The 19220-nt window shown below is 38.1% G+C and overlaps 1 protein-coding gene across 1 annotated transcript in view; it reads right to left on the reverse strand.

Moving 5' to 3' along the window:
* Nucleotides 1–13002: 13002 nt before the first annotated feature.
* Nucleotides 13003–19220, reverse strand: part of LOC124794752 (zwei Ig domain protein zig-8-like) — a 134755-nt gene continuing 128537 nt past the window's right edge. The window contains exon 6 of the mRNA XM_047258370.1: nucleotides 13003–13346. Within this exon, the coding sequence (XP_047114326.1) occupies nucleotides 13249–13346 (98 nt within the window). The 3' untranslated portion in view covers nucleotides 13003–13248. The remainder of the gene's footprint in view (nucleotides 13347–19220) is intronic.

The raw sequence follows: 19220 nt of genomic DNA on the forward strand, positions 1-19220 counted from the left end.
TTTAGCTTAGGACGTCATTCTGTGGTTTTTTGTGGCCCCTCCCAACAGTTTAAGGCCCCAGATATTTTCTTACTGCCTTTGCTGGGGTTGCCTTGCAACCGTTGTTGGTTTTTCCCTTGTCTACCCAACCGTTCTGCCGTTTGGTGTGGAGCGGTGTAGTCGAAGTGTTCAGTAGTACCGCATCTGCTCCCTCGCCCGCTTTAAGATTTACGAGCCGCATCCACACCGACGTATAATCTTAGTATGCAAGTTGTGAAGTTGGTTGCGTCTTGTTAACGCTTTGTCCATCGTGGAAAATCCTTCCCGTGCCGCATGTGATTGTGGACAGCACGGTGCACAACAGCGCATGACCACGACGAAACAAAATATATCTATTGTATATTTTTTTAACGGATGTAACGACTGAGCTTAAGAGTTGAATTGTGTTTTTTTTATTTTGAAACTAAAAGTTTCACATACCTGTTTAATTATAACATTTATGCTTAATTATCTGTCGTAATTCGTTGGCGGTAGTATGGGTCACATGTAAGTGTTAAAAAGGAAGGAAAATATTTTGTGATTCGGTGGGCATCTTAGAGGCTACGGGGCTTGGGTGTACGTTGACAGTAATCAGATTTGGTTGCGTGTAAGTTTTTTTAATTAAAAAAATTATCAATATTGTATTGCCTTTAGAGGTCACAGGTCATATCTACGAAAATTTTGGTATTTACATGTGGCGTTAGAATCCTTTATTCAACCTTACATTATGAAATTTGTATTTTTTTCCTTTACTTAAAAAGGGATTTTGAGTTTTAAGGGTTATAGTTTTAAATGTTGTAAATTGATTCTGAGTGCTGTTCTGTTATCTGTTAAAATACGTCAGGAACTCTCATTAACAAACTATCTTCAGGATCTTGTTGTTCATGACAATGAATGTTTTTATTAGAGAATCGGTGCCTGCCCGTACGCCCCACCACTTCCATGTAATTAATGAACTGGCTTTCGGGCGTTGTCTGATGTTTTCCCTGGTATCTATCCCTGCCAACGCCCGCGGGGCCATGTCAGTTCTATTCTTTCCTGTACATTTATGTATGTTTGTGGCTGTTACTAATATTGTGTGCCTGTTGGGTGTGTAAGCTTTAATGTGCTCTGCATTCCTGGTATGGAAATCTCAATCAGTTTGTCCTTGGAAGAGCGTGTAGCATTGCGCTCACGTTATTTTATATATTCCATAGTCTGAATGTGGGTCATAATTACACTTTATGCGTTAGATTCTGCTTTAGTTTATTAGAGCAAGAAAATCTCATTTCTACTTTGAATATATTTACAAACTTGTATGATGGCTTATCAATGTATAATATGCTAGATAAACATTTGCTCTCTCTTTGCTTTCCGTAGTGTGTTTTCTGCCTGGCTGTTACTCTCTTTGCCCAGCATTGAGTCAACGATGGAAGAAGTGTGATAATTGAAAACAGCATCTGATTCGCTATTTTTATTTGCTGATGGATTTTTTCTTGGTTTACAGACATTTTAATGGACCTTTGCATCACTGATCTATATACTGTTTATTTATGAATGTCTGGGTGGCATGAAGGTCAAGGAATTATGGAACTGGTGCTTTTATTTTTCAGATTTTATTGAATATGTGCTTATTGTCGCGCCGTGGAATGTTTAGGTCTAGGTAACTTATGCTTTGGTTTTATTAATGTCATACTGTAAAGGTAGTCTTTTGGCATACACTATTCAAGTAGTGTAGAATTTCCCCTGTGCCCTTGGCATCCTCTTTTACTGACAGTTGTATGTTACCTAGGTATCTTTTATATAACTGGTTTTCTTATGCAGGGTTCTTAGCTATCAGATAATTTTTGTTCGAAACGATCCATTTATATGTCAGCTATGGTACAATATACACGAGGTTCCATTGCAAGGCCATTGGGTATATTTATAAAAATTGCCATTAAATACAAAATAGTTGGCCGCGCTGAGTGCCCTCGCGGTTTGAGGCGCCATGTCACTGACTGCGCGGCCCCTCCCGCTGGGGGTTCGAGTCCTCCCTCGGGCATGGGTGTGTGTGATGTTCTTAGCATAGGTTAGTATAAGTAGTGTGTAAGTCTAGGGACCGATGAACTAAGCATTTTGGTCCCTTAGGAAATCACACATTTGAATATTTGTAAAATAGTTGTAACTTACTGTTAGCTGGAAGAGTTCCATGAATTCTACAAACCATGGGCATGCAAGTTTCGTATGCTTCACAAGGTTCTTTAGGAGTACTACTACCATTCGTTTGCTATTTTCTTTGCGTACTGTGTACAGAAAACCGTAAGTAGGGGCCCTTTCGAAATTTGTCATCAACTATATATATAGACAGATCATTCATTAAAAATTGAGCATCTTTAAAACAACACGAGTAGATGGCATAGTTCAGGAGAAAAATACTTCCAAATTTGAATCATATGCTGAAACGCGTCGTGCAAACTATAATAAAAAGGGAAATCTTGACTGGTGAAAGAAAACTTTATTGAGTACATAAAGCTATTAGCCAATGTGTTCTGTCATGTTTCGATTACTGTACGTAAGACGGTATATTTCGCACTAACTGTTGATAGAAGCATTGTCCCGTTACCAAGAACCGTTATCGCTTTCCACTGAAAGCGATAACAGCTAGTGATAGCAGGACAACGCTCCAATCAACAATTACAGCAAAATATGTCCCCCTACGTACAATAATGGATACACCATTCAACGCAGAGGCTTCTTTCACCATGGCGTGCTATCACGTCGCAAGACACTTTACAGCATCAGTACATTTTATATTTTTTTGTTGTAAGGAAATGTTAATTCATTGCCCTGTAGAGTAGTAACGTTCCTCTACGAATTTTGTGGTACGTCGTGTGTATACCTACATACTATCCCACGTTCATATTGTCAACAATCTTTCTTAATAATTGTACTGTCTAGAATTGTATTCACTTTTAGTGCCATCATGTCTATGACTTCTATGTCACTCTATGTGTTTGGTTCCTTACGCAATAAAAGCAGTAACGACGTACCAGCACGAAGACATAAATTATGGATGTTGTTCTTATCTGCAGTATCTGAAATACTGCCTTGTACTGGACACCGGGAGAAATAATATGTGTTTAGGTGCATCATTCGTTGGCTACACTTGCGTACTGTTTCCTGTAGGTCATAGAGCGACAGAAAGTACATGAGTCTGCGGTATAGCAGCAAACGTCTGTAATATCAAGATCTGAGATGTATTTGAAGATTATTATATTTCGCCTGAGTCTCGAGAGTGCATCGATCCAGTAATTGCATACCGTCCCACAAAATGTCACTCATTATTACCCGAAAATACCGCACGCATTCACTTTCCACGTAACAGTGTGTGTTTCCGAAAATCTATCCTGTCGTAAGCATTTAAACGTCTAGGACCACTTATTGTTCCGAAACGATACTTTCCTGTGGAATCATAAAGGATATGGGCAACATAGGCTCGCTCATTGTCCATCCCACCACCTATTATTCAGATGATTCTTTTAATTACTGTAATTTTACATTGTGACTATGAAAAAACCTTAATTTCAGACTGAAACGTCCCCTTGGAAAAATTATACATGACAGTGCTTAAACTGACACACAATATTTTTAGCGCAACGCAATCTGACTTTCAAAAATCCCTACAAAAGAATGGCCCTGACTAACATTAAGCTATACGTTTCACAAATCCCTTACCTAACAAAAATCTTCGTTACTCGAGCTGCTGCAATACAGAGAGCGCCACTACTGCCAGCTAAATAAAAGATACAAACTACTGATAGGCACAGTTAGCAAATGAAAGATTTTAATAGAGAACAAACAATGTATTTATCTTAATAGTGTTCAAAGGTCATAATATATATAGCAGTTCACGACATCCAATTATACAAATTTACTCTTTCTGATGGACACACGTCCTGATCGTCCGCTCTCTCCCCACTTCCACCACTGCTAGCGGCTCACCTCCAACTGCGCAACGCTACGCGCTGTTAACAGCCAACTGCCCAACACTACAATAGCCAACAACAATGCAAACCAGCCACAGACTGCACGCAGCACAGCCAGTGATTTCCATACAGAGCGCTATGTGGCGGTGGCATTACCAATATAAGAACCTAAACTGCCTACTTTCAGCACAGCAGACATAAACGAGAAAAAAAAACCTTGGCAAAAGTTTTGAACTGAAGCAATCCACCGTTCTGCAAAATTGTTTATACTTAATAAATATTACATATACTTTTAGCAAGGATCACATTCTTCTTAAGTTCTTATACTACAGTTCATCAGTTACACAATGTAATGACTTTCTGTAGCTGACTAATCTAGTGCCATTCATAAATCTCTCACACTTTTGCAGACATAGAACTCAAACATCCTATGGTATCTTTCGATGTTGTACCTTTCGATGTTTCGTCATTGAGATACGGCCTTCTTTCTGCACTTAAAAGCAATAATTTTTTGCTCTAGTGTATTAACTACGAAAACTAATTGTCATCATCGTCTAGATGTTAAGATAATAAGTGTGTTACCGTAAGTTCTCTTTGGAAAGTGACTAAGTGATATCAGCACAGTTCATTTTTCTGCTACCAAACTGCAACGACTATTGCAACAACGACTTTCGCCATTAATAGCGGATATATGCATTATCATGTTACGTTACATGAAACTGTATCGAATGTATAATCCGATCCGATATTGTGGCCCTGGTATGAGCGTTGGGGGGGAGAAAGAATGATAGTAGAAAGAATGAGGATAGATTAAGAGAAACGTACTTAAAACAGTGTTCTTGGCAAAAGAACTAAGTAGATATTTGTGTGTACAAAAATGCCAATATTGACACAAATTAGGACATAACAGACGTCTTATAGGAAGTGTTGTTGTTGTGGTCTTCAGTCCTGAGACTGGTTTGATGCAGCTCTCCATGCTACTCTATCCTGTGCAAGCTCCTTCATCTCCCAGTACCTACTGCAACCTACATCCTTCTGAATCTGCTTAGTGTATTAATCTCTTGGTCTCCCCTCTACGATTTTTACGCTCCACGCTGCCCTCCAATACTAAATTTGTGATCCCTTGATGCCTCAGAACATGACCTACCAACCGATCCCTTCTAGTCAAGAAATGCCACAAACTTCTCTTCTCCCAATTCCTATTGAATACCTCCTCATTAGATATAAGATCTACCCATCTAATCTTTAGCATTCTTCTATAGCACCACATTTCGAAAGCTTCTATTCTCTTCTTGTCCAAACTAGTTATCGTCCATGTTTCACTTCCATACATGGCTACACTCCATACAAAAACTTTCAGAAACGACTTCCTGACACTTAAATCTATACTCGATGTTAACAAATTTCTCTTCTTCAGAAACGCTTTCCTTGCCATTGCACAGTCTGCATTTTATATCCTCTCTACTTCGACCATCATCAGTTATTTCACTCCCCAAATAGCAAAACTCCTTTACTACATTAAATGTCTCATTTACTAATCTGATACCCTCAGCATCACCCGACTTAATTCGACTACATTCCATTATCCTCGTTTTGCTTTTGTTGATGTTCATCTTACATCCTCCTTTCAAGACACTATCCATTCCATTCAACTGCTCTTCTAAGTCCTTTGCTGTCTCTGACAGAATTACAATGTCATCGGTGAATCTCAAAGTTTTTATTTCTTCTCCATGGATTTTAATACCAATTCCGAATTTTTCTTTTCTTTCCTTCACTGCTTGCTCAATGTACAGATTGAATAACATTGGGGAGAGGCTACAACTCTGTCTCACTCCCTTTCCAACCACAGCTTCCCTATCATATCCCTCAACTCTTATACCTGTCATCTGGTTTCTGTACAAATTGTAAACAGGCTTTCGCTCCCTGTATTTTACCCGTGCCACCTTCAGAATTTGAAATGGAGTATTCCAGTCAACATTGTCAAAAGCTTTTTCTATGTCTACAAATGCTAGAAACGTAGGTTTGCCTTTCCTTAATCTAGCTTCTAAGATAAGTCGTAGGGTCAGTATTGCCTCACGTGTTCCTACACTTCTACGGAATCCTAACTGATCTTCCCCGTGGTCGGCTTCTACCTGTTTTTCCATTCGTCTATAATGAATTCGCGTCAGTATTTTGCATCCGTGACTTATTAAACTGATTGTTCGGTAATTTTCACATCTGTCAGCACCTGCTTTCTTTGGGTTTGGAATTGTAATATTCTTCTTGAAGTCTGAGGGTATTTCGCCTGTCTCATACATCTTGCCCACCAGATGGTAGAGTTTTGTCATGACTGGCTCTCCCATGGCCATCAGTAGTTCTAATGGAATGTTGTCTACTACTACTACTACTACTACTACTACTACTACTACTTTATAGGAAGTAAAGACAGATTATCTTCCATTATGTCACAGAGAGACTGATACTGATAATATCAACGCAATACAGAATTAAACACGTGTAGGTTGTGGGACCGACTATATAGTCCTCCAGCCCTATTCCTAGTCTAAAGAAATATATGAGTAAAGATGTTTTTTCTACAAAAGGCTGCTCAGCTCTCATGAGACACAGAATGACAAAAAATTTCGTGGAAGGGAAAAATAGTGGACATGATATCGCTTTCGTTGAGCCTGTAAATTCTCTCATATTTCAAAGTTCGTTTATCTACAAGAATATCAGATTTGTAGCTTAACTAGACTGGTAAGGTAAGGAACGAGAAGGTTCTCCGCAGAGTCAGTGAAGACGGGAACATTTGGGAAAGACAAGGAGAATGGACAGAATGATAGGATATTTGTTGTTCGTATTTGAGGGAACTGTAGAGAGTAAACCCTATCGAGGATAACTCAGTTTCGACTACATCGAACAAATAACTGAAAACGAAGGGTGAAGTCTGCAAGTGTATGAGATAGAGGTTAGGGCAAGAGAGGAATCTGTGGCGAAAAAAAATCGTGCTTATGTATCATGGTTACCAAATTATTATTTGCTTCTTACGATCCAGGAATCTAGTGGAAAAAAAGCATCCCGTTTCAACCACCATTGGGTTGAAACTTTTAACTGTAATGTAAAATGGAAACTGCGGCGGGAGGCAAGGCTTCATTTGTCGTCGGTTACGAGTGATGTTCTTCCTGCAGTATCACGGCATGAGTCATGATTCTCCTTCACAGCTTCTCTTTCACTGATGTTTCTCTTCCGCGAACTAAATGTCGACTCCCTTATTTCTCCCATGTTGCTCGACAAGTCATGGAACTTCGTCGTTGTTAGACAGTCAAGACTGTCAACATTTCTTCTAGCGCTAAGTCGACAGTTTACCGTCACACCACATGCGACAATGGGAAATGATGAAATAGGTACATATTTGAAAATACTCTTGTGATATTAATGGTGTGTCGTATCGGTTATCGTGGTAACTTCACATGCATGTTTAACACATTCCGGAAAGGGACGATACCACCCTTCTGAGGTGTATGTTATTATTTGTGTCCTGAAAACAGAATCATGTTAAAGACAGAAAACTATGGAATATTACGCTTTCTAAAAGTTTTATAGATGTGTCTAATGGAATATGTTCGCAAACTGTATGGGTAGTTTTGAAGACTAACAATGTTCTATTATTTGCTCAGGTCGTGCATGGAAGGAAACTGAAATAATCTCTTACGAAACATGTTATTCTTACTGTATTCCGTGAAGTAATCAAACAAGTAAAAACATTCTGGGAATGTTTCGTTATAAATCATTTCCCTACCTATTTAGTATCTGATATGTCCTTACTTTGGCGTTTTCGTCTTCATTTCAGAACTGCATTCTTACTGAGGTATTCATCCTAGCTTTCCACGAGCATTTCACCTCCATACTATTTTTTTCTCAGACACTGTGACAGATACCTATACTGTTAACTTTCACTCTCTGGACATTTATTTCGTATTATCGACGTTCTAAATAATATGTTGTTCTATACATTCCCAGCAGTTTTGTCGTAATCTCTATGCTGTGCCTTACACTATGTGTAACAAGGCTCACCTTTATTTCTGAACTCATTATTCTGAAACACAATCTCTTAGTTGAATGAGATGTTTAGCTCATGAGGAAACACCAATACTGCTAGAAGTAGCCATCCAAACAAATATGTGTAATTGACACTCCCTACCACACACTGAAAGATTGATGCTGGAAGTAATTCAAGCATTTTCTGGTAGTAACTGCTTGTTCACATCGGTTACTGGTAACGTGCTGGCGTGTGGGTAAGGTTTTCTTAAAATGACTTCTCTACCAATTGTAGTCTCATACATACCCTTGGAAATACGTCCACTTTTTGTCATATTTTAAAATCATGTGTATTCCTCTACAAATTATAGACGTTCAGCTGTAATTATTCTCTACTTTTCAGTCGCTACTGTTGACAGAAAACATGAAAAAGGAAATACTAAAGCTCAATCTAGATACAGTGGGCGTAAGTGAAGTGAAATAAAAGAAAGATACGGATCTCTGGTCCATTTAATGTGAACAGCAGCAGCATAAAATGTTACAGCTGCAGTTAGATACGTTATGAGTAGGAAGGTAGGTAGAGAGTGAGTTACCTTGAACAGTTCAGTGACAGTATTGTTTCTCGTTAGAATCGACAGCAAAACCAGTACCGACAAGAATAGTTCCTGTATACATGCCCACACTGCAAGCAGACGATGAGGAGACAAAGTATATGAGGATATTAAAACGGTAATTCAGTAAGTAAACTGAGATAAAAATTTAAAAGTCATAGGCCAATGGAATGCGATTGTAGGGGAACGAGTAGAAGAAAGTGCTACGGGAGAATAAGAACTTGACAGTGGGAATGAGTTCTGTAATAAATTTCAGTTATTATAGTGAACACTCTGTTCAACAAGTGCAAGAGGAGAACGTATATTTAGAAAAGGCCAGGAGATATGGAAGATTTCTCTAAGGTTATATCATTGCCTGGCAGAGATTCCGGAATCACATGTTAGATTATAAGGCACACCCAGGAGCAGATATAGACCCAGATCACAGTTCAATAATGATGAGGATTGGGCTAAAGACTAAGAGTCTGGTTAGGAAGAATCACTGTGCAAAGAATTAGGATATGGAAATACTAAGAAATGAAGAGATACGCTTGAACCTCTATAGGGCTACAGATATACGATAACGAATAGCTTAGTAGACAGCTCAGGTGAAAGGGGCTGGACTTCCTTGAAGAGGTCAAACACAGAAGATAAAAAGAGAAACATACGATTAAAGACGGTAACTATGAAGAAACCATGGATAATAGAAGAAATATTGCAGCTGATCGACAAAGGAGGGATGTATAAAAAAGTGCAGGGAAATTCAGGAATACAGAAATACAAGTCACTTAGGAATGAAATAAGTAGGAAACGCAGGGAAGCTAAGGCGAAATGGCGGCATGAAAAATGTGAAGAAATCAAAAAATGAAATGATTTTTCGGAAAGATTGACTCAGTATGCAGGAAAGTCAAAACAAAATTTGGTCAAATTAAAATAAAGGGCTTTAACACCAGGGTGCTAAGGAAATTAACTGTTAAATGGGGAGAATAGAGCAGGTAGGGGCAAAGAGTACATTGGGAGATCCTATGTGGAGGAGAGCCTGTCTTTTCACGTGTTAGAAGAAACAGAAGGCGTTCGGAAAGAGACTGAGGATGAAGTTATAAATCAGGATCCGAAAGAGCTCTCGAAGACTTAATATCAAATAACGCACATTTTCTAAAATCATTTGGAGTAGTGTCAATAAAACGATTATTGCTTTTTCTGTGTAGCGTGCATGATACTGGCGATGTACCACCAGATTTTAGAAAAAAACATCATCACACAATGCCGAAGGTCGCAGGAGGTACAAGTATGAGGATTATCGCACAATTAGCTTAACAACTCATAGATCCAAGTTGCTGATAGGAATAATTTATAGAATAATAGAGAAGAAAATTGATAACGTGTTAGATGATCACTTTGGCTTTAGGAAAGGTAAAGGCATCAGGGAGGTAGTTGTGACGTCTTGGTTGTTTATGGAAGCCAGATTGGAGAAAAATCAACTAATGTTCATAGGATTTGTCGACCTGGAAAAAGCATTCGACATTTTCAAATGGTGCAACATGTTTGGGGTTCTGAGATAAATAAGGATAAGCTATAGCAACGGTGGATCATATATAATATCAACAAGAATCAAAATGGGGGAATAAGAGTGGAAGCTCAAGAACGAAGGGCACGGATTAAAAACAGTTCAGACAGAGATGTAACTTTTCGCCCCTATTGCTCGATCCATACATCGAATAAGGAATGACAGAAATAAAAGAAAGATTCTAGATCGGGGTTAAAAGTCAAGGTGAAAGGGTATCAATGAAAATATTTCCTGATGACAATGTTATCGTCAATGCAATTGAAGAACAATTACAGGGTCTGCTGAATGGAATGGTTAAGCGAGTACAGAATGTGGACACAGAGTAATTGGAAGAAACGCGAAAATAATGAGAAGTAGCAGAAATTAGAACGTCGAGAAATTTAACATCAGAACTGGGGATTACGAAGTAGATGAAGTTAAGGAATTCTGTTATCAAGGCAGCAAAATAAACAACGATGGACGGAGCAAGGAGGACATCAAAAGCAGACTAGGACTGGCCAGAAAGGCATTCCTGGCCAAGAAGTGTCTTTCTAGCATCAAACATAAGCCTTAATTTGAGGAACAGATTTCTGAGAATATACGTTTGAAGCACAGGATTGTATAGTAGGGGGACATAGTAGACAGTGGGAAAACCGGAACAAAAGAGAACCGAAGTATTTGAGGCGTGATATTGCTGAAAGATGTCGAAAATTTGGTGGACTGTCGGCATAAGGAATGTGGAGGTTCTCCGCAGAATCGACGACAAACGGAATACGAGGTGTGATCAAAAAATAATTGTAATTTTGTTTTTTCCTGAATGACCTTCATATATTCAGCAACATCGACTATGTCCGCTTCAGAGTTATTTCTCTCAGTTAGCATACACTTGTACTAGGGCGTCTCCAAATCTTCGAAGCACTTCTTGAAGTCGGTTTTCGTTATGGTGCTCAGTTCCTTCAGCGCTTTTGTTTTTACCTCGGCAGTGATGGCTAAAGAACGTCCTTCCATAGTTTCCTTCAGCCTCGGTGGTAGAAAGCAGTCGCAGGGTGCCATGTCCGATGAATACGGTATCTGAGACAGCTTAAAGGTTTTGTTTCAAAAAATCACGACCAAGCATGGAGGCGTGAGAGAGAGAATTATCGTGATGCGGTTTCCATGAGTCCTGTTTACCCCAATTATGATCGTTTTCTCCGCATTATTTCACGCAAGTGACGCATGACTTCGAAGTAGTATTCGTTATTCACCGTAAGGCAGAAAGTCATGGTGCACTATTCCAATGAGAAGAACCTTCACATGTGTTCGAATGTTATGAATTTTTCTTTTGGTCTTGCCTCTTCAGGCAGTTTCCGTTGGGACGACTGGACCTTGGTTTTGACGTAAAACCCATATGCCCACGTTTCACCTGACATATCCTTCTTTAGAAGTTCTTGATCGTTTCGACTTCGTTCAGAAATTCCTGAGCGATATCGTTCAGCTACATCATTTTTGGTCGAATTCAACAACTTCAGGAGAAGACTCTGCTGCTACACGTTTCATGACCAAAGGAAAAAAGTGCTTGGCGTAAGCCATAGAATATGCCAGTATCATCATTAACCTCTCTGATATTAATTTGCCAATTTTCCAGAAAAAGTTTCTTTAGTTTTTCCTAATTGTCATCATTAGTTGATGTCTTAGGGCGTAAAGGCGATCGTCATCTCTAAGGTCGAGTCCACCCTCTTTGAAACGTTTGTACCACTCGTAAGCCGTTGTCGTACTCACAGTAGATTCGCCAAAAGCCACAGTTAACATTTAGAATGCGGTGCTGCACTTAATTCCGTTTTTGAAGCTAAATTTAATGCGTATTCTTTGACCAATCTTTTCCGAAAGTAAAAATTCGAAATACTCGAAAACACGTGTAACCTTTTCGACTGTCAGTAATAAACCAAATAATGAAAACAGCTGAATAAGTGAACATTTTTCGGGAACGTGTGTACCAACAACACAAAAAAATATTTTAAAATCGAATGTACGAAGTATTTGAAATTAAAAAATTCCCGTTATTTTCGATCACACCTCGAGTGGAAATCACTGGAAAGGAGGAGGAACAGGATGATAGGACGTCTGCTAATACATCAGAGAGTAATGTCCATGGTAGTCTAGAGAGCTGTAGAGGATAAAAACAGTACATCAAGACAGAAATTGGAATACATCCCACTAATGATTTAGGATTTAAGTTGTAAGTGCTACTGTGAGATGCAAATGTTGGCACAGAGAAACAGTTCCTCTTACACATTGCCAATAAAAAGTTTCTTACTACATATGGTTACCTGTACAAGAGAGCCATTAATCATAAAGATAAATCTTCAAGGCCAAAATTAGGCTGAAATAATTCAGGGACGTCTATCTTCGTATATATAAATCTGCAACTGCATACATACTCTTCAGACCAATGTGAAGTGTGTAGCAGAGGTACAGTTCCTATTGTGCCAGATAGTACGGCTTCTTCCAATTCCTTTCATGTGTGAAATGGGGGAAGAATATACCACAAAATGCTGAAAATACAGAAACTAGATTCAGGAACTAAGAACGAGGTTGATGTTAAGCGACAGTGATAGTGGACTATGAAAGGAAACAATATAAACTACCATGTCACTTCCACGTTCAGAATTATAGTAACAAGATAAAAAAATGCTAAATAATGATTAGGAAAAGTTTTAAACTATTTTAATTGATTTGGGTTTTTTAAATAATCTAGGCAGTCTAATGTATGTTGTACAAAATATGAACACTGTATTTTGGTACCATCTCCAATAAATAAACTTACATATTAATCTATTGCAATGACTTTTGTATAATTGTGATGTTAAATTGATACTTGGTAATAACAAATATTTTATTCCAGGATTTCTGGGTTATTACAGTGTTTTCATATTCATTTCAATACTTTCATACTGCTTAATGTATTTTTGCTACAAAAATACTCTGCTTATTGATAAAAATATATTGTGTACTAATAGTTCTCACCGAAGAACTGTTTCTCTTATAAACGTGTGTCGCCTTCTTATACGGTACACATATCTTTAGTGTCTATACCAATGTTGGGAACTGTTACGTCGTAATTTGCTTTTAGGCATTGGAGTAGTGACGGTTGTCAGTTCAGAAGACTAAGTGATACCACCATCCATAACCAGAATATTTCTGGCACAGTTCCTTGCGCTCCACTGTCCAGCATGGCGGCTGGCAACTCACCTGCAAACAGAGATAATGTGTGTTAACGTTTATGTTTGGATGCTGTCGTTTAAATTTTTGTTACATAATAGGATGAAGAGTATTAAATATCGAAGAAGAATATCCATCTGTGAGTAAAATAGTGAAAAAGTGAATTTCTTAACAAAAGATAGTCTACATAATTTGCCCTAAAGCTGTTGTAATCACACATATGACTTTCAATTGGTTTCCGTTTTACTGATTCATACTCTATTCAGAGCGTTATCTCCAGTAGCTGCAGTAAAATAATAATGTTTTCGAATTTACATAATACAAGACAATTCTCTTGATATGTTTTAGGCCCAACTGTTTAAGAGCATTTTACTGCACACAAAATTAAGTAGAACAATATTTTTTGCATGATTTCCAAGCCATCCTACAGAATTCTGCTCATGTGGTTTGGTATAGTAGCTACTGCTTCCTAGTATATTTATTCCATATGAATTAGGTTATAGAAAGTTTAACCTTATTTCAACTAGCAGCTCTTTTCAGAAAAAATCATCCTTAAGAATCATCAACATAAAGTCTACAGATTATGTACTTTGGTTCAGACAGGTGTCCATTACTTAATAAAATTTATTTTATTAACTCCTCAGGGACCATATAGAGTTTAACAGCAAATAACATTTGATGTATGAGAGGCAAAACAAACATTTATTGATGTTCGAAAAATTCAGCTCCAAAACAGAAACTTCTATTAAAATTGACAAAATTTATTACATCACACAAGGTGACAAGTATATAATGCTCTGATTCAGCACATCTCAGATGCAGTGTTGTGAAATGTATAAATGAATAATGTAACTGCGTGTCATCTAATTGCAATATCAGATTTGTTTTCTAATTATTGAATATATATGTTCTAGTATGCATAGTCTTAAGATAAGTTGAGAAACAGGGATGGGATATGAGAGTGCATTTTTCAGGAATCATAACAATTGCCTTCTTAATAAAACAGGTCTCAAAGACTTCCAAAACTCAGATGCAGTGTTGTGAAAAGTATAAATGAATAATGTAACTGCGTGTCATCTAATTGCAATATCAGATTTGTTTTCTAATTATTGAATATATATGTTCTAGTATGCATAGTCTTAAGATAAGTTGAGAAACAGGGATGGGATATGAGAGTGCATTTTTCAGGAATCATAACAATTGCCTTCTTAATAAAACAGGTCTCAAAGACTTCCAAAACTGTAGAAGTTACCATTAAACAGGAAAATCAAGACGATAACAGGCTCAAACTTACAGTCAACTGGAAGAGTGATGCGAGTCAAAAATAAAGGTCTTTACCTTACATTTGTAGTAAATCCGATATGCCATGGCTGTAACTGAGAAGCATCATGCTGTCCACAAGGAAGAAACAATGTCATTTCATGTGAGCTGGATTATCGGAAAAACGTGAAACAGAGGTAACTTCAACGTAGGATTGCTCAACAGAATAACGACATTCAAACGTAGTTGATGGCAGTAATACATTACATTTTATTCCAAGTATTCAATATATCTTACATATTAGTCTATTCTTTCTTAATGCAGGTAATACACACATATTAAATTCCGAAATTTGGAATTTGAAAACTATATGGTTTACTCCTATCAGCATCCGAACAGCGCATTTTCAAATATAAAACAGAAAATGGTGTAGCGTTACATCAATATTTGAGCAGGTTTTTCACACATTAAGCAACAAGAAAGTCTTGACAGATAATTGGAAAAAACCTGAATACATTATAATCCATTCGTTTCTTTAAATAATTTCATTTCAGGGAACGGTAAGGGACAGGAGCAGCCATTCACCAAGAATGGAAAATGCAGCAAAATTTACTGACAATAGTGCCAATGCATTTGCTATGCTAAACCAGTCTTACATCACTCTTCACATTTTCGTTGTGCAACTGGCTTACTGTAACCACTGACTGCCTCTGATTCACTGTTAATTTTGATGTGGATTATTCCCGTGGCAAATGAGTTTTTGTTTTATTGCGTTCCCTGTGCTGAACTATGTTATGCAATTCGATCAATTTTCATTTACAGGCTGTAATAATAAAGCAATAGGGGTTTCAGTTGTATATAACATATATGGTTCTGTTTGCTCATAGGCTTCCTGTATGTTGAGTCAGAACATGTTTAAACTTGAAAGCCATCAACATGGTTCCAGTGGCATTTCAGATGAAGGCCTGTGCAGCCATGGCAAAAATGTCAGTGACAGTTACTTTGTATCATGCTACAACTCTGCACCCAGAACTTTTATGTCAACTAAAATATTTTTGTTACCTTTTCTCAGAAAATAATAGATTCATACATCTTTAAAAAGTTTTTCTCAGGAAGTGAACACTGAGTAACTGAGCCCACAAAAATATATGATACAAAAAGCAAATATCATTTATAGAACATCTTCTATGGACAGTCTTTTCATGAATCCCTTTTCTATTTCGCTAAATAATATATTTTTCAGAAATTTTTGTTTGTTGTTCCAAAACATTAGCATTTTCCTACTTTTCATTCATAGCTGCCAACTAGATATTTTAAATGTTAGCACTAACATTCTCTTTATTCTTGTAACCTTTTCATGGGAGTAGGGTCCATGAACCATGAACCTTGCCATTGGTGGAGAGGCTTGCGTGCCTCAGCAATACGGATTGCTGTACCGTAGGTGCAACCACAATGAAGGGGTATCTGTTGAGAGGCCAGACAAACATGTGGTTCCTAAAGAGGGGCAGCAGACTTTCCAGTAGTTGCAGGTGCAACAGCCTGGATGATTGACTGATCTGGCCTTGTAACACTAACCAAAACAGCCTTGCTGTGCTGGTACTGCGAACGGCTGAAAGCAAGGGGAATCTACAGCCGTAATTTTTCCCGAGGGATGCAGCTTTGCTGTATGGTTAAATGATGTTGGCGTCCTCTTGGGTAAAATATTCTGGAGGTAAAATAGTCCCCCATTTGGATCTCTGGGTGGGGACTACCCAAGAGGACGTCGTTATCAGGAGAAAGAAAACTGGCGTTCTACAGATCGGAGCGTGGAATGTCAGATCCCGTAATTGGGCAGGTCGGTTAGGAAATTTAAAAAGGGAAATGGATATGTTAAAGTTAGATATAGTGGGAATTAGTGAAGTTCAGTGGCAGGAGGAACAAGACTTTTGGTCAGGTGAATACAGGGATATAAATACAAAATCAAATAGGTGTAATGCAGGAGTAGGTTTAATAATGAATAAAAAGATAGGTGTGTGGGTAAGCTACTAGAAACAGCATAGTGAACGCATTATTGTGGCTAAGATAGACACAAAGCCCATGCGTACTACAGTAGTACAAGTTTATATGCCAACTTGCTCTGCACCGGATTAGAAAATTGATGAAATGTATGATGAGATAAAAGAAATTATTCAGGTAGTAAGGGAGATGAAAATTTAATAGTCATGAGTGACTGGAATTCGAGAGTCGAATAAGGGAGAGTAGGAAACATAATAGGTGAATATGGATTGGGGTTAACAAATGAAAGAGGAAGCCGCCTGGTAGAATTTTGCACAGAGCATAACTTAGTCATAGCTAAAAATTGGTTCAAGAATCATAAAAGAAGATTGTATACATGGAAGAATCCTGGAGATACTAGAAGGTATCAGATAGATTATATAATGGTAAGACAGAGATTTAAGAACCAGGTTTTAAATTGTAAGACATTTCCAGATGCGTACTCTGACCACAATCTATTGGTTATGAACTGCTAAAAGGTGGGAATTTAAGGACATGGGATCTGGATAAACTGAAAGAACCAGAGATTGTACAGAGTTTCAGGGAGAGCATAAGGCAACAATTGACAGGAATGGGGGAAAGAATTACAGTAGAGGAAGAATGGGTAGCTCTGAGGGATGAAGTAGTGAAGGCAGCAGAGGATCAAGTAGATAAAAAGACGAGGGCTAGTAGAAATCCTTGGGTAACAGAAGAAATATTGAATTTAATTGATGAAAGGAGAAAATAAAAATGAAGTAAATGAAGCAGGCAAAAAGGAATACAAACGTCTCAAAAATGAGATCGACAGGAAGTGCTAAATGGCTAAGCAGGGATGGCTAGAGGACAAATGTAGGAATGTAGAGGCTTATCTCACTAGGGGCAAAATAGATACTATCCACAGGAAAATTAAAGAGACCTTTGGAGAAAAGAGCCACTTGTATGAATATCAAGAGCTCTGATGGAAACCCAGTCCTGAGCAAAGAAGGGAAAGCAGAAAGGTGGAAGGAGTATATACAGGGTCTATATAATGGCGATGTACTTGAGATCAATATTATAGAAATGGAAGAGGATGTAGATGAAGATGAAATGGGAGATACGATACTGCGTGATGAGTTTGACAGAGCTCTGAAAGACCTAAGTCGAAACAAGGCCCCGGGAGTAGACAACATTCCATTAGAACTACTGACGGCCTAGGGAGAGCCAGTCCTGACAAAACTCTACCATCTGGTGTGCAAGATGTATGAGACAGGCGAAATATCCCGAGACTTCAAGAAGAATATGATAATTCCAATCCCAAAGAATGCAGGTGTTGACAGATGCGAAATTTACCGAACTATCAATTTAATAAGTCACAGCTGCAAAATACTAACACGGATTGCTTACAGACGAATGGAGAAACTGGTAGAAGCTGACCTTGGGGAAGATAAGTTTGGATTTCGTAGAAATGTTGGAACACGTGAGGCAGTACTGACCTTACGACTTATCTTAGAAGAAAGATTAAGGAAAGCCAAACCTACTTTTCTAGCATTTGACAATGTTGATTGGAATACTCTCATTCAAATTCTAAAGGTGGCAGGGGTAAAATTTAGGGAGCGAAAGGCTATTTACAATTTGTACAGAAACCAGGTGGCAATGATAAGAGTCGAGGGACATGAAAGGGAAGCAGTGATTGGGAAGGGAGTGAGACAGGTTTGTAGCCTCCCCCCAATGTTATTCAATCTGTATATTGAGCAAGCAGTAAAGGAAACAAAAGAAAAATTTGGTGTAGGTATTAAAATTCATGGAGAAGAAATAAAAACTTCGAGGTTTGCCGATGACATTGTAATTCTGTCAGAGACAGCAAAGGACTTGGAAGAGCAGCTGAACGGAATTGACAGTGTCTTGAAAGGAGGATATAAGATGAACATCAACAAAAGCAAAACGAGGATAATGGAATGTAGTCAAATTAAGTTGGGTGATGCTGAGGAAATTAGATTAGGATATGAGACACTTAAAGTAGTAAAGGAGTTTTGTATTTGGGAAGCAAAATAACTGATGATGGTCGATGTAGACAGGATATAAACTGTAGACTAGCAATGGCAAGGAAATCGTTTCTGAAGAAGAGAAATTTGTTAACATCGTGTAGAGATTTAAGTGTCAGGAAGTCGTTTCTGAAAGTATTTGTATTTGAGTGTACCCAAGTAGGGAAATGAAAGATGGATGACAAATAGTTTGGACTAGAAGAGAATAGAAGCTTTCGACATGTGGTGCTACAGAAGAATGCTGAAAATTAGATGGGTAGATCACATAACTAATGAGGAGATATTGAACAAAATTGGGGAGAAGAGGAGTTTGTGGCACATCTTGACAAGAAGAAGGGACCGGTTGGTAGGACATGTTCTGAGGCATCAGGGGATCACAAATTTAGCATTGGAGGGCAGTGTGGAGGGTAAAAATCGTAGAGGGAGACCAAGAGGTGAATACACTAAGCAGATTCCGAAGGATGTGGGTTGCAGTAAGTACTGGGAGATGAAGAAGCTTGCACAGGATAGAGTATCATGGACAGCTGCTTCAAACCAGTCTCAGGACTGAAGACCACAACAACAGTGTAATGAACAATGCAGTAATTGAAAAATTATGCTTATATATAAA

This window comes from Schistocerca piceifrons, chromosome 1 (assembly GCF_021461385.2).
Source record: "Schistocerca piceifrons isolate TAMUIC-IGC-003096 chromosome 1, iqSchPice1.1, whole genome shotgun sequence".
NCBI lineage: Eukaryota > Metazoa > Arthropoda > Insecta > Orthoptera > Acrididae > Schistocerca > Schistocerca piceifrons.